The sequence below is a fragment of the Esox lucius genome, chromosome 20, assembly GCF_011004845.1.
Source record: "Esox lucius isolate fEsoLuc1 chromosome 20, fEsoLuc1.pri, whole genome shotgun sequence".
NCBI classification, from domain to species: Eukaryota; Metazoa; Chordata; class Actinopteri; order Esociformes; family Esocidae; genus Esox; species Esox lucius.
In genome coordinates, this window is record NC_047588.1 from 38,137,422 (window position 1) to 38,159,754 (window position 22,333).

Sequence of the window (22,333 nt, forward strand, 5' to 3'; positions counted from 1 at the left end):
TGGACATCCACTCAGATGGAGCCTTTAGAGGTTCTTGGTTGTGTGTAATGCGTGGGTTTTTATCTTTGTTCATGGGCATTATGATAACCATTGTTGCTTGTCCACACTATTTAGCTGGTAAACAGACTAGTTAAATGGTAAACAACAATTTAGATGGTAAACATCTTAGTTAGCTGATAAACACGCTAGTTAGCTGGTAGTTCCATACTGTAGTACATCCTAACTCGCGTGTTCTTTAGGAGATGTTTCTATTGTCTTTTATGTGGGCACCATATAAATAATCTGTACAGGAAGAACAAGTGTAACCGTAGAAACTGGAAGAAACCTTGAAGAACCACAAACCGTGTGAGGAACCATACTTCCTACACTATTTTGAATCATAGTCTGTTTTGTATCCTGCTGTTTGTATGCGTTTCAGTGACATTTTTAGGTGAGTTGCCAGGAGCCAAAACCTGTCCCTGCATCTTAACATTTAGGAGCTTATCTATGCAACACGTAAAATATATCAAATCTGGATTTGAGTAAGATATCTTTTAACCCTTTTCTGAAAAGGTGTTTGTACTATTTGGCACCATACATTAATTGCCATTGTCAGGCTGTTGTAATATGGTTGTCATGAAGTCAGATTTTGAAAATTGTTCCCAGAAGTTACTGAGCAATGTAATTTTATCAGATGTCAGCTAATAAACTTTATTTTAAAATTTTGTAGTTTTGTAATTCAACTCTGACCTTATTATGGGACATAATGTAATTATTTTCTATTTTCTAGAAACTTCATTTTGGATAGTGAATCACACAGTCTTGTAGTTTAATTGGTTGGACTGAATATGATGTTGATCATGACTCCTTCAGTCTTGCAGGTTCTACTACCCAGAGATTTGTCAAATGACTATGCACAGTCTTCGGGATAATATCGTTACCATTTCCTCTTTTTGAATGGCACTGGTGCAGACATCTAAGACATTCTGGTTCCTTAGTACTAGGGTAATCTCATGTGAAACAAGATGACGTCAAAGCAAACTGGTAAGTAACACCTATTTTCAAATCTATATTCTATGGTTGGCAGTGTGTTTTGGGTCATTGTCCTGTTGCATTATGAAGCGCCCAAATGAGTCTGTTAGCATTTTCTTCTACATTGATAGCCAAGTTGCTCCAGTACAATTCAGATTTCTTTCTGATGCTGCCATGATTTGTTACCTCATCCAAAAGATGACTGAGACCCCAATTTTTCTGTTATCATCTGCTGTCATGTTTCTTGACTGACCTGGTTGTTGTTGATTGCTGAAGACAGCAGTGGTTTCTTTTTCAGGACATTCCAAACTGTTGCTTTGACTGCCTAAAATGTATCCTGTGGATCTTTCTGAGTTTCTCATTACTGTTTAGCATCCAAATGGCTCCCTAGTCTTCAGGTTGGAATACAGTATGCCTATTGAAACCAAACGCAGACTCCAAAAACAAAAGAAAAAGGATAGAACTGAGACAACACATTGACAGTGTCTTCTATGTGTGAATAATCAATGCAACCTGATCAGTTATAAACAGCGGTGTGCCAAATGTCCCAATAATAAAATTGTGAATGGAACACTGACAGTTATGCTATTCTTCTGACGGTCCCGGCAGTTCCGCTTCGTGTTTTCTATGTGTCCTTGGTTTGTCATGTCCTTGTTTAGTCTTTGTGGTTCCTATGTGTCCTTGGTTTGGCATGTCCTTGTTTGGTCTTTCCTGTTCTTGTTTCAGTTAATCGGTTTATTCCTTTCACCTGTGTTTAGCCCCCACCTGTTTCTGTCCAATACCATTTATTTAGTTCAGGCATGTTCTCCCCGTCCTTGTGTTGTTACTGTGGTGTTCTGTGTATCGTCTGTTTTTGTATCTCAGTACATGACACTTCTTAGTTGGTAAAACATGTAAGCATTGGAACAGACAGAAATAACAAGTGACATTCTGCACTTTTGCCTCATATTCAAATTTTTATCATATTTTCATAAGCCTTGAGTATACAACAAAAGGAGCCATTTTGACTTTACTGACCCAATACTAAATATATTTATCTTTATAGGGATTACTAATGGATACTTGGCATTTAACTAGCAGAGATGCCACTATATCATTATTTATTTTAGAAATACACATACAATTCCCATACTCTGCCTGTCTATCTTTCATCACCTTGCTTTGTCTATGTTTTGAACTGTTTGGCAATGTTCAGTAAAAAATTTGCAATGTGGTTCAATCAAATACATCAGCCAGACCATGAAAAAAATATCTTTATAGAAGAAGTTAAGGGTGAATAAATATTTTTTTATGCATGTTAAACTGCCTCATTCTCATACATTTTAAGATAATATTGAATCCCATTACAAAGGAACTAGTTAAGGAACCAAGGACATAGATAAAGATGTTTTAAACATTGTTACTCTGAGGTGATGTTCTACTGCCCTCCTCTGGCTACTCCTCACAAAGACAGATCTCCGTCTCGCCGGACTGAAACACTATAATGACACACAAAGTTCAGTGGATGAGGAATACCAATGAATGATTTACATATTATACAGTGTCAGTCTATCTGGGGTTTACCAAAGAAAATAGAGGGAGCTGTGACGACAATAATACTGTACCACTATAGACATCGTTGGGCAGAAAACTCAACACTTATCGTATTTGTCACACACACACACAAGGTGTACTAAATGCAAGTTAATTTCTTCCTCTCTGTGACAATGTCAGAGAAAAGGCTACAGCCGTTACCAACAGCAAGAGTCAACTGGGCTGGCGTGTCACCAACGCAATGCGGGTGTGTCGCGGTGCTGACGGGTGTAGCTGGCCTTCCGGCCCTGTACAGGCGCGACACGTGTTGTTCTTGCGTAAAGTTGGACTACTTCAGCTGGTCTTTGGCCGTGTAGCAGGCGTGCGCGGACGAGGACACAGAGTGTTCCTCCGTGTGTGTGTAGGCGGGGTTAGGAATGGAGACCAGCCTGGTGAGACGCGGGTCGTGGAGCGTGTCCAGGTCGTAGAGCGCGTTTGTCCTCGAGCCCAGGCCTCTCTTCCTGAGCCGGTGCAGCCAAACGCTTAACGCGATGACCGCTATCACCAGGGCGGAACACAGTCCAACCAGGACATACAACACGGTGGCCTCTACAGCGATCGGCGTGGACACGGGGACACAGCGGATGTGCGACTTTCCCGCCTGGTTCGCCGCTCTCACGCACACGTGGTAACGCCGGCCCGGCTCCAGCCCGTACACGCTGGCCTGGCGTGACCAGGAGCTCACGCTGCTGTTGGACAACATGCTGTCGCTGTCCCCGAGAGCCCACACGCTGAACATGCTCACGGAGGAGTACGGGGCGCACCAGCGCACTCTGACTGCCTCGGGCCACACGTCCCACACCTCCAGCCCCACCACGGGGTCGGGGGTCACTGAAGGTGGAGTCAGGCCCGGGCAGCGGCAGCTCCGCCCTTTGGACTCCCTGACCTCTGGGCAGGTTCTCTGCAGGTGCAGGCAGGGGTCGAAGTCACATAGAGTCCCCGTTGTATGGATCCGTCCCTCCTCTTCTTCAGATTGGTCATCATAGTCGACCTCGACGCCCACGAACTGATGAGGGGGGAGGGTACGCCAGCGGGTGGGGCGCGGCAGTAGATGTGGATTTATTGCTGCTGGGGCTCCTGCTGTGGTTGTTGCCATGTCTGTGGTCCCTGCAGTGGTCGTCATGGTCCCTGCAGTGGTCGTCATGGTCCCTGCAGTGGTCGTCATGGTCTCTACAGTGGTCATCATGGCCCCTGCAGTGGTCGTCATGGTCCCTGCAGTGGTCGTCATGGTCTCTACAGTGGTCGTCATGGCCCCTGCAGTGGTCGTCATGGCCCCTGCAGTGGTCGTCATGGCCCCTGTAGTGGTCGTCATGGTCCCTGCAGTGGTCGTCATGGCCCCTGCAGTGGTCGTCATGGTCCCTGCAGTGGTCGTCATGGTCCCTGCAGTGGTCGTCATGGTCTCTACAGTGGTCGTCATGGCCCCTGCAGTGGTCGTCATGGTCCCTGCAGTGGTCGTCATGGTCCCTGCAGTGGTCGTCATGCCCCCTGCAGTGGTCGTCATGGTCCCTGCAGTGGTCGTCATGGTTCCTACAGTGGTCGTCATGGTACCTGGAGTGGTCATTCCAGTTTGTGTTTTCAGACCTCTCTGTGTGGCGCTCCAAACCTCTGCAGTTCTAAGGGCACAGACAACATGCAATGCACTGAACATAATGGTGAATCAACTGCCTAAGCCTTCCAGGTTATCACTCCAGTTATAGGCCGGTTTTAGCCTCTACTGACGATATCTAAGTTGAAGATGTGTGTCTTACCCAAACCAATGTGGTGTCATTTTTCACTACATTATTTCATACTGTAGATTTTAGAGATATTATTAACATTAAACTTTTCACCATGCACATTCATTCCTCTAATGTAACAGCCTGAGTTCAACATAATACTGAAAATGAAATCATAATTTAAATTACTTTTAATTATGAATTATAATTTAAATACAATTATTATTTATTCATCTGACTGTTTCCAATTTCTGCTTCTTATCTGTTTCCGTAATAAGACCAAGTGGGGTAAATAGGTGGTTTTAACGGTTTGCACTTATTACAGGATTTAAAAAATATTCCAGTTTAATATGAACTTTGACAATTATATAATTATTGATGCTGTATTTACGGATTAAATAAAGAAACTATTTGTGTTTCCTTTAGTTTTTTCTTTCAAATTTAAGAGGCTGACTTGAGTCATGAAAAACTGTCAATCTCTGTCTCTTTCTCAATTTGAAAACAGAAAAATTGTCTTCAATGACGTTGGTAGACTACATAACTCCCACTCGATACTGTTTTAGTCTCCAGAGTCTGGGTGTATATGTCAGTAACTCCCACTCGATACTCTTTTAGTCTCCAGAGTCTGGGTGTATATGAACCGGAACTGATCTAACAACCGGAACTGATGTAACAAAATGTACTATTGACGAAACATTCTAGTTTTGGGTGTAAATGAACAAAGTAAATGCAAAAAATATATAATTTGCTGAAACCATTTTCAAACTGTTTTGTAGCTCACCTGTCTGTTTGACTGCTGCTGTGCGCTATTGGGGTGTCCGGAGGGTGTGTGTTAGACGGGGTGTCTGGAGTGTGTGTGTTAGACGGGGTGTCTGGAGTGTGTGTGTTAGACGGGGTGTCTGGAGTGTGTGTGTTAGACGGGGTGTCTGGAGTGTGTGTGTTAGACGGGGTGTCTGGAGTGTGTGTGATAGGGCGATTGATTGTGTGTGTTACAGGGCGGTTGATTGTGTGTGTGTTGTTTTCATTGGCTGTAGCAGTATTTTCGGCCTCTGTGGGTTTAAAGTCTGGAGTCTGGTCACCTGCAGCTGTTGCCCAGATGACACACACAGTGATGACCAAGACGGATATCAGCCGCAGGGGTGACCTCTCACTGAGAACAACAACATACATATTCAGGGGTGACCTCTCACTGAGAACAACAACATACATATTCAGGGGTGACCTCTCACTGAGAACAACAACATACACATTCAGGGGTGACCTCTCACTGAGAACAACAACATACATATTCAGGGGTGACCTCTCACTGAGAACAACAACATACACATTGTGGAATCTGAGCATTAACAATTACAATATGAATGTACGTTTCATTGGAAGTGAATGTGCCTAGATAATGAGAACAACAGAAACATCTCTGTTTAGATTATCTCTCTGCAGGTTGTGGTCTAATGACCAAAGGAATGTTTACGATGGCCATTTGGCATGGGGGTTACTGTCTAGGAAACCTGATCTTTGCTAGGTAGACACACCCTTCAATGTATATATATCAGCTTGTAACCAACATTACAGTGAGAAGATAATGGAACGTTCACCGAATGACATCTGTGCTGTAATTTTCCAATAAACTTGAGCGAACTTCTCCCTCGATTTGATACAGGTTCTACATTATTTGACCACTATACGAAACCGCCGATTTCTAACAACATTCAGGGGTGACCTCTCACTGAGAACAACAACATACACATTCAGGGGTGACCTCTCACTGGGAACCACAACATACACATATTCAGAAAAAAAATAAAATGCTTGTTTTATTCCAGGTTACCCTAACCTTAACTTTCTATAATGGGTTATTGTTCCTCTGATTCTTATAAGTATAGAAATAAATGTACACACACAAAATCACACACACACTTACCAATGGCTCCTCATTGTCCTGCTGACACCTTGTTCCAAGATTTCCAGTTAAATGTAAAACTAGTAGGTCTAAAATGTAGATTTGTGGAGCGTCAATACTTCAATGTTCTGGTCATGACAGAACTGTGTTGAAACAAAGACGTCCGACCTGCCTGTGTTTTATACCCTTGAGAGAAAAACCAGGAATGAAAGGTGAAACCTTCCAGTCTGGGAGATATAATGTGTTTCAGACAAAGTTCTTCATTTCACTCACACTTATTGCTCTCTAGAGAAAGAGTGTGTGTGCTTGGGTATGCAAGGGCTCAGATATGATAGATGGACACACATGCTTGTTCCTTAGCAACGTGAGGTCATGGCATGGCCCTGTACCAGGCTCAGATCTCCACGGATGCATGGGTCCAGGACATCCTAGAATACCCCTACGCTGCTCACTGAAACTCATGCTGATTACAGGAATTACTCTCTAATCTACTCCTACACACACACGCACACGCACACGCACACGCGAGCACACAACACACACTTCTTGTTCAACTTGTAGTAATGTCAAGCCAAACAGAAGCAGCCTACCAAGCTTTCTAACCATTTTTGCAGTCTGCAATGTATTAAGACCAAAGTTACTGCTCACGCATAGGTTGTTTTAAATGTGTTCGCATTGAAATGTTAGGTGTTTATGCTTAAATCTAACAGAACATTGCAAGTTACGTCATCGTTTATATTTCAGGGCGATAATTCTATTCTACTTTTTCACAGCTTTTCAAACAGGGTCTGTGACAATGTTAACCAGATGTAGTTTACTTTTGATTTGCCACGTTCAAAGCTAGTCAATTTAGGGTTTGTCAAGTAGGGTTTATGTTAGTTGGCAAATGCCGGCTTTTCGCCGGTATCAGGTGTACAATATCTCCATTGTTGTTCCTGTGTGTATCGAGGTGGAGTCATGACAGTTTTCCTGTGATGACACTATGGGCGGGTACAGGGTAATATCTGCAGTGGAAAACCAACCGAGGCGAGCCGAGTTGAGCCGGTACCATCCAGTGGAAAAGCCTTATGAAATAGCCTTTTTCATAAGGGAGCTGTTAAATGCCTTTACGATGTCCTCAGAGTTTCCATGTATTTCTATTGATATTAGGATTTCTGGTTCTTATAGTAATGATACACTATAGTAATAGTATAGTAATATTAACACTGTGCCCAACTATATATATATATATATATTTATTTATTTATTTATTTTTCATATATGAATGACTAACCATGAAATCCAAGTTCCCAATTCCCTATACATAACCCTTACCCTGACCTTAATTTAATTAGCCTAACATTTATGTCCAAACTCAACTCAGCCCTGACACTTAATCCTGCCTAAACCTAAAGGTAACCACAACTCTAACACATAAGAACTGAGAGGTCTTATCTGGTTTGTGGGTGTCAGCTCCCTATGCAGAGCCCCAGGAGATGGGAACAGAGATGTGAACCCTGATATTAATCATTATTATTCATTAGAATCTTCTAGATTCCTCCCTGGAGATAACTTACAACACTGCTGAGAATAAGACATTTGGTCTACAACCAGTTTGGCCCTCGTCCTGAGGAACACAGCCTAATACTCTGGCAGTTGTGCAAGTGTAGTGACATTACGCCAACATATTATGGTTCCCTCAGCATCCCCAACATTTAAACAAAAGGCTACAGCCCAGCAATGACCCCTCGTCGGTGTGGAAAGACTTGCAGGTACTCACCAACTACAGGAGACCCTCCCCCCACACTGCTGTATCTCAACGACTGGCTGACTAGCTGCATGTTGTTTATTGTAGGTTTGAGCGGCCCCCAGTCACACCTCTCCCCCACTCCAGCACCATCTTCAAACAGTCACCTTCCCCCACTGCTACCCTGTCACCTCCACTCACCATTGGGACTCTGCCCCACATCACCATTCTCAACAACCCAGTGTCTGCAGTGGAATCCTTCAGGTTTCTGGAATCTCCCAGGATCTAAAGTGGGAGCCCAACACAGTCGCCATCATTAAAAAGGCCCAGCAGAAGATGTACTTCCTGCGCCAGCTTAAGAAGCTTAACCTGTGCATGGAGCTACTGATCCACTTTTACACGGCCATCATCCAGTCTGTTCTCTGCACGTCCATCACTGTTTGGTTTGGATCTGCCACGAAACTGAAAAGGAACAGACTACAACGGACAGTCAGAACTGCAGAAAAGATCATTGGTGCCAACCTGCCCTCCATCCAGGACTTATACAAAACCAGAGTCAGTAAAAGGGCAGGAAACATCACTGCAGATCCATCACACCCTGTTCCAGCCCCTCCCCTCTGGTAGGCGCTACAGAGCACTGTACGCCAAAACGAACAGACACAGGAACAGTTTCTACCCACAGGCCATCCCTCTGATGAACAGTCAACTTGACACACAGTGCCAGGCACAATCCCTCTATAACAACCCAGTAACTCTGACCCTAACATCCACCTGTCTACTACTTATTTTGTTTGTGATCCTGTAATTCAGTGCTGTTCATACTGCATATATACTGTATTTATCATATCCACCTACCTCATGTACATTACACCTGCACAAAGATTACTCATTTATTCATTCCAGCATCGTTTGCACTCTGCTCCAATACACTATATATATATATATATACATATATACATATATATATATACATATCACATCCACCATCATTATGTAAATAATAATACATGTACAAATATATTTATTTCCAGCTCCCTTTATACCCTGCTCATTGCACTATTGTCTCATCAGTCTTACTATGCTATTGTTTTGGTTTATTATGTGTATTTATGTGTACTGTATATTGTCTCATCAGTCTTACTATGTTATTGTTTTGGTTTATTATGTGTATTTATGTGTACTGTATATTGTCTCATCAGTCTTACTATGCTGTTGTTTTGGTTTATTATGTGTATTTATGTGTACTGTATATTGTCTCATCAGTCTTACTATGCTATTGTTTTGGTTTATTATGTGTATTTATGTGTACTGTATATTGTCTCATCAGTCTTACTATGCTATTGTTTTGGTTTATTATGTGTATTTATGTTAACTGTATATTGTTTCATCAGTCTTACTATGTTGTTGTTTTGGTTTATTATGTGTATTTATGTGTACTGTATATTGTCTCATCAGTCTTACTATGTTATTGTTTTGGTTTATTATGTGTATTTATGTGTACTGTATATTGCAGTCGGTGAATCTTGTTGAGTGTCCTTTGTTTAAGTTTTTTTATGAGTAACCACATCATGAGCCTGATAATCCAGAGTAAAATTCCTTGTATGTGTACACATACCTGGCAAATAAAGCTGATTCTGATTCACGACATTTAAACAAAAGGCTACAGACCAGCAAAGACAAACTGATGAGAGTTATCCTTACAAAAAATACCTTATCTTCTACCCTGGGGGGGGGTCAAGCATTTTAGCCAGCTTAGCTTAATCGCTATCTGTAGGGAAAACGATTATGTTAACTAAAGTGGGATCATTCTAGATATAATTTTGGAAACTTGCCTATGGTTGGAAACGTGTTCTCTGGGGTAAAGAGAATATCTCACTGGGGGTAAAGAGACTGTATCTCAATGTGGACCTGTATAAATGAAGGTCATTTAAAAACAAAAACAGAGCAGGCACCATGACCTGCATGTGAAAAAATGAGCTTCCTTTTAAAACTAGATCATCGTGTGGAGACATAGGACAGCTGTCAAGTTTCTAAACGAGGTCAAGGTTCTCAAAGATCCATTTAGTTAAGAGACAAAATATAACGTCTCCATGTAATACAATAACGTTTTATTATTATTTTTACTTTCATTCATGCTGACAAAAACTCAAGGAAACTAGATATTTGAGGATACTTGTATGCTGTTTATCGAAGATAGCTCTTGGTCTATGCAGTCTCGCACCCGAGTGTCGATAGAAACTCGCCGGGAAGCACGCGTATTCGCCAATTAATCAGCGCCAATGATCAATCAGATGGAGACGTGCCAAGACTTAAAAATTCACGGGCAAACGCGTAACTGACAGTTTGGTGAATAGAATAGTTCGTACCAAGCACACTTCCACGTTTAGCGCAAAAATGACGGTTTTAAAGGTTCTAATAATGTTATGCATTCGCGCGTTTGTTTTAGGAACTGGTGAAGATTTGAAAACACAAGAACGTTTGTTTTTAAATTCGCTGGGACTCTCCGAACGACCCACGCCGTCGGAGCACCGCCGGGTTCCCTCGGTGTTTTGGAGGATGTTGAAGCGGATGAGCACCCGAGAGATGGAGGCCCGTGAAAACGACCCTTGCATGGTGTTGGAGTATGGAGTTCGCGGGAACATAGTTCGATTTGTGCAGGATCAGGGTAAGATGTATTACTTTGTCTCTTAACCAGGTGTCTTGACGGAGACCGTAGGCTACTCTTAAGAGACACTGCATTTCTTTAATCTTTAGTTTAACTAAAGTCAAAGCGGCCGCCATTGCTTGTTGAAAGCTGAGTAACGTGAAGAGTTGTAACAACGCTGAAGTAACATCCATACCTGATGCTTTCACCTGTGTTTTCATACTACAGAAAATGTCCATCTATCATCACTTTTTAGAAAATAGGTGGATTATGGTTTTCATGGGGACATATAGGCTGCAACAGATTGTTATCCACGCTGGTGTAGCTATTTTTTAGCTTTTTCATTTCATGTTGTGAGTTTTATTCTACTCCAGGATCGACTTCACGTGTGTCCACACAAGGCATGTAGCTTGTTAATTAAAACACAGGCAAATGTATAATCCTTCAAATTCCCCTGGATCTTTTAATGACTAGAATCAAGAATACAATTGTGATTGTTGAAGACTTCTGACATTCTGAACATTTTAAGTCAAACACATGGTTCATTCATTTACATTGTGAACCTAATAATGTTTTTTCATCTGTATTGCAGGGCGACTGCTGTCAGGCTGGAGTGGCAGCTGTCATGGCTGTGTGGAGAAACATCTTTTCTTCAACATGTCTGTCCTGCAGCCCGTGGAGCAGCTCTCTCTTGCGCGTCTGGAAGTCCAGTTCCAGCTGGACGTGTTCCGCACCCCCATGTTCTTCCTGGGCCCCCAGGCCCTCAGCGTCTCCGTTTACAAGGTTCTGCGAGTGACCTTGAGGGGCGCGAATCACGAGGCCAACCGCCGACTGGTGCTGTCCAAGTCGGTGCAGCTGGAGCCACAGTCCGGCTCCCTCACTCTGGACCTCACAGCGCTGGCGGAGAGCTGGCGCAAACCGGGCCGTAACTACGGCTTGGTGCTGGAGGTGCAACCCCACCCCGCTGGCGCCCTCGCCAGGGACAGCTTTATGGCTCACCACCCGGGGAGCGCGCTGGCGTTCGGGACGGCCGAAGCCTCCCCGGAGTTCCAGGCCTCCCTGGTGGCCGTGTCCCTGAACCCGTTGCAGTGCCGCACTCGACGGAAGAGGAGCGCCGTCTACCTCCCGGTGACCCCCAGCAACGTGTGTAAACCCCGCCGCCTCTACATCGACTTCAGGGACGTGGGCTGGCAGGACTGGATCATCGCGCCGCAGGGCTACCTGGCCAACTACTGTCACGGAGAGTGTCCGTTCCCGCTGAGCGAGAGCCTGAACGGCACCAACCACGCCATCCTGCAGACACTGGTCCACTCCCTGGACCCCCGAGGCACGCCCCAGCCCTGCTGCGTACCCATCCGCCTGTCCCCGGTCTCAATGCTCTACTACGACAACAACGATAACGTGGTCCTGCGACACTACCAGGACATGGTGGTGGATGAGTGTGGATGCAGGTGAGGTTGGGTGTGAACGGGCCATTTACTTTAACTAGATGTTCTTACATTTTTATCGCTCATAATAAAACCAAATGTTCATTGAGACTCCTGTGTGAGTTTGTTTCATTTGTTTGTTCTGTGTGAATTTTTGTCTTTGAAATGTCCAGTTGATTTGTGCTGTGGTCACGGATGTTATACTGCCATCCTCTGGCCACTGAACACACAAAGCAATTTCTGAGCTGAGTTGGACCCAGCTGTAAAACTTTGACATGCAGCCAATAAACGGACACATTGCAGAGTTGCTATAAAATGTTTGGCCTTGCCGTGGAGGTGCTTTACAGCACATTGCGCTGGGGGTTGTGCGTTTGTTTGTTTAATCAGAAGTTTCAATGTGCTAAACAAATAAATTTTATCTTGGAATGTCTGATATAAAGTTGCGTTAATGGCCTTAACATTCTAAATCGTATCTAATTCCGCTTTTTTGTTAAGATACCCAAATTGTAATTTGTAGTTAAATGAACCCATGATGATTGGTAAACTTTATTTTATACTGGAATAGATGTTTCGGCAAACAATTACAATGCTGAGAACTTGGACCAAATAAAAATGTGTAAACAAACTGTTCACTGAATAATAATGCCTTAAAAGGATTACAGTGGTATTGATAAAACCATTGAGTCATATGTACTACCCAGATGTTAGTGTCATTTAGGATTTTACTTCAAATCTATCACTGGTTTATTTTGTTTAGTTCCTATATGTGGTTTTAAAGGTAACTGATATCATGCAAAGTCAGAGGCTGGAGATTTAATCTGGCTTCATAATAAAAGAATAGTTGGAATTTCATTGAGGCAGTTTGGATTGGACATTATTGTAGCGGTGCTGGGTATTGAAGACATTTTCGGCACAAATGTTATTTTTTTCCAGTATAAGTTCATTTGACCAACCACATCAGATCTTTTTACATCAATTAAAGGACAAATTATTGACAAGAAAAATATATGGAATAGGTTTAAACCAAACCAAATTAAACCAATAGAGGGCAATGTTAAAAAATGTTAGACTATATTTTTAGATGACTTTAAGAATAGATGTATACTATTTGCCATTTCAAAATATGGAATCGCCACACTGTAAGCCATAAAACTAATTATGACAGGTAACCAAGATCGTTACCTGAAATAAGCAATTACAAAAACCAAACAGCATACAACAACTATTTAAAGTCGTCTGAAAACCTGATCTTCAGAGTTAAAATATGCTTAACTGTCACTTTGAACCATGGATAAAAGAAAGCATAAATCAATGGATTAATGAAGGAGTTTACAAGTGGCAGTAAGCTGCAGATAAATGATGCTAAATTGTTACGTAAAATAAAACATAAATAAACAATTGGATTCCAAAAAAGTAGATAGTTGAAAACAACAATACCAAGTGTTTTTGCTGCTTTCCTCTCAGACATGTTAGTTTGTACAGTTTTAACACCAGATGAACTGGTAGTTTTTTTTGAAAATATCTGTCTGGCCTGTGATCTGGCCACCATAAATATGTTTAAATAAAGTGTTATAATAATACAGCATGGGAGAACCATTGAAATAATAAAGTCAATTGTACTGACCCAGAAATGTCCTTCAATTAAATAACATTCTTCAAAACATCTACTGGGTACCTGTACATTTACATATATTTTTACAAGAACAGCATCATATATAATGACACAACACCAGGAGATGGACATAACCCACTTAATTCTTGTTGTTGTTATTCTCAATTGGTACACTAATGGATCACATATAGCAACATAGCGGTCAATAGAAATCAAGAGCAAATTGCAGATAGATGACGATTCACCTACATAAGTGGTGTAAAGAAGTAATGCACAATAATATTCCCCAATAATCCAGCATGATTCCAGTATTGCTACAGTCATTGATGGTATCACAATGAGTCCCACCAGGAGATCTGACACAGCCAGAGAGAGGATGAGCAGGTTGGTTGGAGTCTGAAGCTGCTTGAAGTGAGAGATAGAGATGATCACCAGTAGGTTCGAAAATACTGTAACCACTGAAATCAATGAGAAGAAGATGTACAGGGTTACATAAATAGATGTTGATATTGAAGCCTTTCTGCAAGAAGAGTTTCTATCTTGAAAACAGTATTGATTATCTTCATGTTCCTCCATTTGTAATAAAGGGTAAAATGCTGAGGTTGTCCTGCTTGGTCCTGTATTTGACCCTGTCAGGTCAGTCTTCTGACAAACTCTGAGCTCTGGCTCTCTTTTTATTTCTGATTCACTGACACTCCCCTGTTTGTTTGCATGCGCAAATAATCTGTGAAAACATGATGTGTGACAGGATTAGATGTTGCTGTGCCCATTTAGCATGTCATTCAGCCTTACTGATAAATATACGAGAAGTGACATTTTTGCAATATCTGAAAGAGTTTGAATGCGAACAATATTTTATATTTGAAAGTCTGGTCAGTCAAAGGCTGTTTGTTTTATGTGTAAAATCGGATGTCTGTTTTGGGTCACGGCAGAGCTCTGTTTGGACTATACATGGAGATCAATATTTCTTCATCAATAGCAAATCATTACATTTTTTAAAAATGTGTTTATCTTATGAATAATAATGTATATTACTTAGCCTATTGTTCATGCAACTAGCTACACGAATACATGTCCTGCGTCAACATAAAAAAATTACAGTACAAACTGTTTGTTCCTGCAAAATCGACATGAGTTTATGTCCTGTGTCCACATGAACAAATGACACTACACACTGTTAGTTAATAATGCATTTGTAAATCATGAATAAAGTAAGGTTAATCATTATTAACCGTTTGTTAATGTCTTTGTTCATAATTTTTTCTTGTGAAAGATTGACTGGGCCAGTAGTGCAACAATTTAAGAATACAATTTCTCAAGGTATATCCAGATACGCCACTGCCTTATTTAGGCTTTAGCTAATTTCAGATGGACTGACGCAAAGTGGAAAACTGTCCTGTGGTCTGACAAATCAACATTTTTAATTATTCTGGGGAATCATGGAGGTTGCATCCTCTGGCCTAAAAAGGGAAGGCACCATCCAGCTTGTTATCAGTGCACAGTTCAAAAGCCAACATCCGTGATGGTATGGGGGTGCATTAATGCACATAGCATGGGTGATATACACATCTGTGAAGGCACCATTAATGCTGAACAATATTTACAGGTTTTGGAGTAAAATATGCTGGCATCCAGACAATGGCCCTCATTCATGAAAGGTGCGTACGATCAAATTTGATCTTAAAATGATTGTACAATAATTTCACCGACAGAGCTGGTATTCATCAGTATTATCGTTGTCGTATCTTTACAATCAAACTCACATCTGGTTGAAGACTGGGTAATCCAACGTAAAAAAATTAAATCATGCTTGATTTCGCAATAAGACCATCATTATCACGAAAAACAACAATCATAACAGCCTCAGTGACAACAACAACAAGAATAATAATAGGCAACATAAAATAAGATGACGAGGAATATAACACATACAAATGTAACACCATATTAAATATTGTATCACTTTCCATGCGTTTGTAAGGTTTGAAATGCCTTTGTGTAGGCTATGTTTGTCAAGAAGCAGGTGTAGTGGAGTGTGTAGAAAGAACTTGGAGCCAAACGCAGGGATGCGATAACGAAACTGTATTCTTAATTAAATCAAACACAAAGGCACGCTATCACACGGCGATCAAAACGCTCAAACGAACGTGCCTCTCTCCACAATAGAAAGACATAGAACAATACCACACAAAGACACCCAGAAACACAGGAACTAATATAGGCAACCTAATGAGGGAATGGACACCAGGTGTGTGCAATAACAAGACATGACAGTGCCGTGGGAGGAGGAGCGGCGTGGCTAGAAGACCGGCGACGACGCGCGCCGAATACCACGTCGGTGGGGGGTGGCGCGCGTCCTCCACGCGCGTCCTCGTTACAATGTTATGTGCTAGACAAATAAACTTGCTTTGCCTTGCTTTTTCCTAAGTCACTCAGGCCGTATCGATATACTTGGAAATCATAAATGGTTGTTATACTTTCGATGGCTGGCATCTTGATTAGCTAACAAGTCTTAAATTGACTAGTAAGAATACAAATAAACCAGTGGTTCTGAATGAGGGCCAATTTCTTTTACAGGGAAGGTCTTGCTTATTTCAGCAAGACAATGCCAAACCACATTCTGTATGTATTACAAAAGCATGGCTCCGTAGTAAAAGAGACTGCCTACAGTCCAGACCTGTCACACACTGAAAATATTATGGGTGAATAATGGCGCATTATGAAAATAAATACAACAAAGGAGACCCCATACTGTTGAGCTGCTGCAATCCTAAATCAAGAAAGAATGGGACAACATTTCACTTTCAAAACTACAGCAATTGGCCTCCTCAGTTCCTAAACTCTGACAGAGTGTTGTTAAAAGAAGAGGAGATACGAGACAGTAATAAACATGCCCCTGTGCCAACTTTTTTTAAACATGTTGCTGACATCAAATTGCATTTCTTTTCCGAAAACAATAACATTTCTCTGGTTCAACATTTGAAATGGGGTCTTTATAATATTTTCCATTAAATATAGGGATAAACAGATTTAAACATCATTGTATTCTGTTTTTGTTTGCATTTTACACAGCGTCCCAACTCATTTGGATACGGGTTGTATAATAAATAACACATTACTAAACTGATGAAGGCCTTGTGTCTAATATAATCCACTAAATTGTACTGTTAAACAAAACAGAATTCCTCATGAGATCTTTAAAATGTTGCTTTTAGAGTAGTTCAGTACTATTGATTATCTAACATGGAACTACCACAAACTTTGAAATTTTGAATAATACCCCCCCCCAAAAAAAATTCTTAACAATAATTAAAGTAAGTGCTTATGACTTCTACAAATCATTCTGTCTCAATACTTCATTTATCTATGATGAAAATTACATTTTGGACATTTAGCAAATGCTGTTATCCTGAGTAACTTCCTGTTATTGATTACATCTTAAGATTGGTAGGGGAGATAACCACACAACTCTTGTAGTACATACAGTACACCTTATATAAGGAAGCAGCCATCCGCAAAGTCAGTGCTAGAAGGAAAAGAACAAAACAGCACAGTATTTAGTAACTATAACTGACCTATGTTTATCAGACTTAAAAATAAAAACATGGACTATTTACGCCTAAACTGCAGAGTGAACATTTGTTTAGTTGTCACTTTGAACCATGAATAAAAGAAAGCATAAATTATTGGATTAATAAAGGAATTAACAAGAGGCAAAAAAGTCATGATAAGTGATGTTAAATTGTCACTTGATAACAAAATACACAGTAGAAAAGTTATTGGATTCCAACATAGGAAGTAGTTGAAAACAACGAAAGCCAATGTTTTTTCTGCTTTTCTTTCATGTTTACTTGCCTTTACAGCTTTAACACCGGACACAATGGCAGCCCCTTTAGAAAATACCCGTCTGGCCTGTGATCTGGCCACCACAAATATATTCAAATAAAGTGTTATAATAATAGAACACGGAACAACCATTGTTATTATGAAGTCAATGATATTGACCCAGAAATGTCCTTCAACAACATAACATTCTTCAAAACACCCACTAGGTACCTGTTCATTTACCAAGATTTTTATAATAACAGCATCATATGTGAGACAACAACACCATGTAATAAATATAAAACACTTCATCCTTGCTATTGTTATTTTCAAGGGGTATAATAATGGATCACACACAGCAACATAACGGTCAATAGATATCAAGACCAAATTGCCAACAGATGAAGAACAACTCAAAAAATTGGTGTAGAGAAGCAATGCACAGAAGCAATCCCCAAGAACCCAGCATGATTCCATTATTGCTACAGTCATTGATGGTATCACAATGAGTCCCACCAGGAGATCTGACACAGCCAGAGAGAGGATGAGCAGGTTGGTTGGTGTGTGGAGCTGCTTGAAGTGAGAGATGGAGATGATCACCAGTAGATTCAAAAATACTGTAACCACTGAAATCAATGAGAAGATGATGTACACTGTTATGTAAGCAGATGTTGATAGTGAAGATCTTTTGCAAGAAGAGTTTCGAAAAGAGTTTTGAAAACAGTATTGGTCATCTTCATGTTCCTCCATTAGTAATAAAAGGTAAAATGCTGAGGTCCTCCTCCTGCTTGGTCCTTTGTGTGACCCTGTCAGGTCAGCCTTCTGACAAACTCTGAACTTAGCTTCTCCTTTTATCCCCTCTCAGAGTCCATCTCCATGCACATGCACCCACACACACACAGACACACACAAATAATATTGAAAAACATGGTGTAATGTATGACATCATTGAATTGCTGTCCCCAGTAACCTTACCTATAGTTAGAAAAACAGATACATTACTCTGGGAGAAAAAGGGAGTAAAATTATATATATATATATATATATATATATATATATATATATATATATATATAATTATATATATATATATATATATATATATATATATATATATATATAATTATATATATATAAAATAATTAAAAGACCAGTGCACCTTTTTCATTCAAGTTGAAAAAGAAGGTTTTGAGTGAGGAACAAGGGTTAAAATTGAGAGACCACTGCAAATTTAACACTCCTGTTCCCCACCCAAAACTTTCCTTTTCAACTTTTTGGGAAATTGGGAAATTGTCTCAGTGGCTAGTAATATTTAGAGAGGTAACTAGACTTAAAATAAACTTTGTCTTCGGGTTGTTCTCCTAATCTTAAGTGCCTGGTGATTAGATGTTGGCCGTATTGTCTTCCTGGGGAGTTTACATCAATGATTCTCACAGCTGTGTCCATCCTCCAACACGCCGACAACACCGCGACACATGTTTCAAGCTATCATTTGACATGAGTCTTTATATCCGGAAGATGCCTTTGTTGCAGACTTTAATAGTGCCAGCCTAAGGAAAACACTACTGAAATATCATCACATTTCACATTAGTTTTGTAACAGGGACTAGGGTTACTCCGTCCTGTCTTAGTCCTAATTGTTTATGTTGAGTTTGTTGACATGACAGGAGGCTTGGGTCAGTTGGAATTTTGTGATGCAGTATCTTCAGATCCAAGGGTATTTCTGGTATTTTCTGGTCCATTCCTCAGGACTGCCTGACGACTCGTAGCTGTTCCAATCCGAAGTCTTCCAGGTTGTGTTGCAGCAACTACAGTGGGTATAACATTTCTACACACCCCAGTTAAAATGCCAGGTTCTTGTGAACCTGGCGTTTTTCAATTGAATTGTTCACATTATAGGTAACATTAAAAATGGAAAAGGTTCTGACATGATTTATCTTTGTCTTATTCTTTTACATCACAAGAACCTGGCATTTTAACAGGGGTGTGTAGACTTTTTATATCCACTGTAGTTTCTGCCTGATGATTCTATCACTACTGCCACTGTCCACAGCCCAACTGGGTTTCCCTGTCTATGTCCACCTGGCCATGCAGCTGATCTGGATTCTGCGCAGTGATTCTGGACACAACCCATCCGGATTTATTGACCCGCTTATCATCTGAACTTTGAAGTAAAAACATTGATGTGACCCAAAAAGGTCATGAACTATTCTAATATCCTGGCTCCTCTCTAGGTTTCTTCCTAGGTTCTGACCCTACTAAGGAGTCACTCCTATCCATTGTGATTCAATTTGTTGTTGTTGCTTGGACTTTGAGGGTTTCAGACTGGGTATCTGTATAAAAACATTGATGTTGCAGTAGACCAACGTTAGAATATTGAATATATTTACATCACCAATTTGTATTCATAACTTATAATCCTCTTGTAAGTCTTGATCTTCTTTCTGGTTAGCATCAGCATTCTACACTATGAACTATGCAAATTTAGTGGATCGCTCTACCAATTAAAGATGGCAAACACTCCAATAACAGTGTGTGACAGTGTTGGATGTTGCTTTGCTTTAAAGGTGTCCTTCCAAATTGTTGTCCTTTCTACACAACAGCCATCCGTGTCAGGCATTGCCAGCAGCCAGTAGCTAGAACATTACATTGACTCAATGTTGATGGCAGGGCAACCCAATGCATTCAAGATTTACCAGGAGTTAGATATGCCAGTTTATGTATTTACTGATGTGAGGAAAAATGCCTCCCCCCTGCAGACAGAACTTTACTGACAACCAGGCTTATGGACATGGAAATGGTGGTAGAATAATTCACCCCCACTAATGTATTCTGTTCAGCAGCGCAGGAAAATGAGGTAGGGCTGTACATATGGTAACAGGGATAAGAGCAGTTATAACAGTGCAAAGTAATGTGGTAGGGCTATACATGTGGTAACATGGATAAGAGCAGTTGTAACAGTGCAAAGTAATGACGAATGACATAAGTCAGGGTGAGAATAATCAAAATAGTTTATATGAATTCAAACATATTCCAGTTCACGAAAATGTGATATTAATCACTTAGCGACTGCTCTACAACTAACAACCTGGGGGGATTTTACAGGTGGGAGAAAATGTTATTGTCCGCGACAAGAATGACATTCCTTTCACCACGGTGGTTGGGGGATAATAACCAGGGATATGACAGTTGTCAGATCCCCAAACCACCAGTCAGCTTTGCCTTCTCCATAACCAACAGTGGTGGGCCTTGCTCCTCTATAAACAGACATGAAGGTCTGTGTATCTGGTCGGTTTAGCAAGTGCAGGGCCAGCCAGATGTCTTTAATCAATAAAGGTTGCATGTTCAGTTCATGTTTGTGTTTTTTGTGAGTGTGAAACGGGTCCTGTCACAGTTGTGCAACACATAAGGCACCTTTCAACTCTATTATGCATTTTGATTGATTAATTAATTTAACCTATGAATAAAAAAGCTCAAGAATGCATGCTCTCACACAGACACATATGAACGCACACATCTAATACATTGTTCCTCATCTGCATATTACATCAGTCAACACTTAGGAGTGTCACCATGACTGTGCGGTCTCTATTGGGTGAGTGAATAACTCTTTAATTATGTTAGTTTGAGTTGTTTAAGACCATTCTCACACCAGAGGGTTCTGTCATCATCTGTAAACAAGGCTCTGACAATACTGGCCGACTCCCTCAGGATTAAACACCAATTAAAGGTGTTGGAGACAGACACACATTGTACTCCAGAGTCTCATTAATGTCCTAATACAGCATAAACATAGAGAGTTAACCTGCAGTGAACTGAAATAGACCTCAAGTGTCATTTGTGTTTAGGCACAACATGAAATGGGCCTTAGTTACAACCCTCAGTCAAAGCGAGTCCACCCTGCAAAGGTCAGGGGTCATGACTTTGTTACAGGTCTGATCTTGAGATCCTGACTGCTTTAGCAACAAGACAGAATGACCTAGTTGGACTGACACTGATGTTGATGATGTCTCAGACTGGTATCCAGTGTAACTTACATTTACACAGACAGAATGACCTAGTTGGACTGACACTGATGTTGATGATGTCTCAGACTGGTATCCAGTGTAACTTACATTTACACTGACAGAATGACCTAGTTGGACTGACACTGATGTTGATGATGTCTCAGACTGGTATCCAGTGTAACTTACATTTACACTGACAGAATGACCTAGTTGGACTGACACTGATGTTGATGATGTCTCAGACTGGTATCCAGTGTAACTTACATTTACACTGACAGAATGACCTAGTTGGACTGACACTGATGTTGATGATGTCTCAGACTGGTATCCAGTGTAACTTACATTTACACTGACAGAATGACCTAGTTGGACTGACACTGATGTTGATGATGTCTCAGACTGGTATCCAGTGTAACTTACATTTACACTGACAGAATGACCTAGTTGGACTGACACTGATGTTGATGATGTCTCAGACTGGTATCCAGTGTAACTTACATTTACACTGACAGAATGACCTAGTTGGACTGACACTGATGTTGGTGATGTCTCAGACTGGTATCCAGTGTAACTTACATTTACACTGACAGAATGACCTAGTTGGACTGACACTGATGTTGATGATGTCTCAGACTGGTATCCAGTGTAACTTACATTTACACTGACAGAATGACCTAGTTGGACTGACACTGATGTTGATGATGTCTCAGACTGGTATCCAGTGTAACTTACATTTACACTGACAGAATGACCTAGTTGGACTGACACTGATGTTGATGATGTCTCAGACTGGTATCCAGTGTAACTTACATTTACACTGACAGAATGACCTAGTTGGACTGACACTGATGTTGATGATGTCTCAGACTGGTATCCAGTGTAACTTACATTTAC

The 22,333-nt window shown here is 40.9% G+C and overlaps 4 protein-coding genes across 4 annotated transcripts; 1 reads left to right on the forward strand and 3 right to left on the reverse strand.

The window, feature by feature from the left end:
* Nucleotides 1-2,249: 2,249 nt before the first annotated feature.
* LOC105029803 (leucine-rich repeat neuronal protein 4) lies at nucleotides 2,250-5,187 on the reverse strand. The gene is made up of 2 exons (XM_013139142.4): nucleotides 5,080-5,187; nucleotides 2,250-4,196 (listed from the first exon to the last, which is right to left on the reverse strand). Exon 2 carries the CDS (start codon nucleotides 4,142-4,144, stop codon nucleotides 2,873-2,875), a length of 1,272 nt encoding a protein of 423 aa, XP_012994596.3. The 5' UTR covers nucleotides 4,145-4,196; nucleotides 5,080-5,187; the 3' UTR covers nucleotides 2,250-2,872.
* A 4,985-nt stretch (nucleotides 5,188-10,172) lies between these two features.
* gdf3 (growth differentiation factor 3) lies at nucleotides 10,173-12,380 on the forward strand. The gene is made up of 2 exons (XM_010903331.5): nucleotides 10,173-10,589; nucleotides 11,161-12,380. The coding sequence occupies exons 1-2, from the start codon at nucleotides 10,319-10,321 to the stop codon at nucleotides 12,021-12,023; spliced, it is 1,134 nt and encodes a 377-aa protein (XP_010901633.2). The 5' UTR covers nucleotides 10,173-10,318; the 3' UTR covers nucleotides 12,024-12,380.
* An 837-nt stretch (nucleotides 12,381-13,217) lies between these two features.
* LOC117593486 (trace amine-associated receptor 3-like) lies at nucleotides 13,218-16,100 on the reverse strand. The gene is made up of 3 exons (XM_034288872.1): nucleotides 16,085-16,100; nucleotides 13,780-13,852; nucleotides 13,218-13,341 (listed from the first exon to the last, which is right to left on the reverse strand). The coding sequence occupies exons 1-3, from the start codon at nucleotides 16,098-16,100 to the stop codon at nucleotides 13,218-13,220; spliced, it is 213 nt and encodes a 70-aa protein (XP_034144763.1).
* A 1,116-nt stretch (nucleotides 16,101-17,216) lies between these two features.
* On the reverse strand, nucleotides 17,217-18,182 carry LOC114829727 (trace amine-associated receptor 8a-like). Its single transcript, XM_029115544.2, has 2 exons — nucleotides 17,740-18,182; nucleotides 17,217-17,355 (listed from the first exon to the last, which is right to left on the reverse strand). The coding sequence occupies exons 1-2, from the start codon at nucleotides 18,180-18,182 to the stop codon at nucleotides 17,217-17,219; spliced, it is 582 nt and encodes a 193-aa protein (XP_028971377.2).
* Between the last annotated feature and the right edge of the window lie 4,151 nt (nucleotides 18,183-22,333).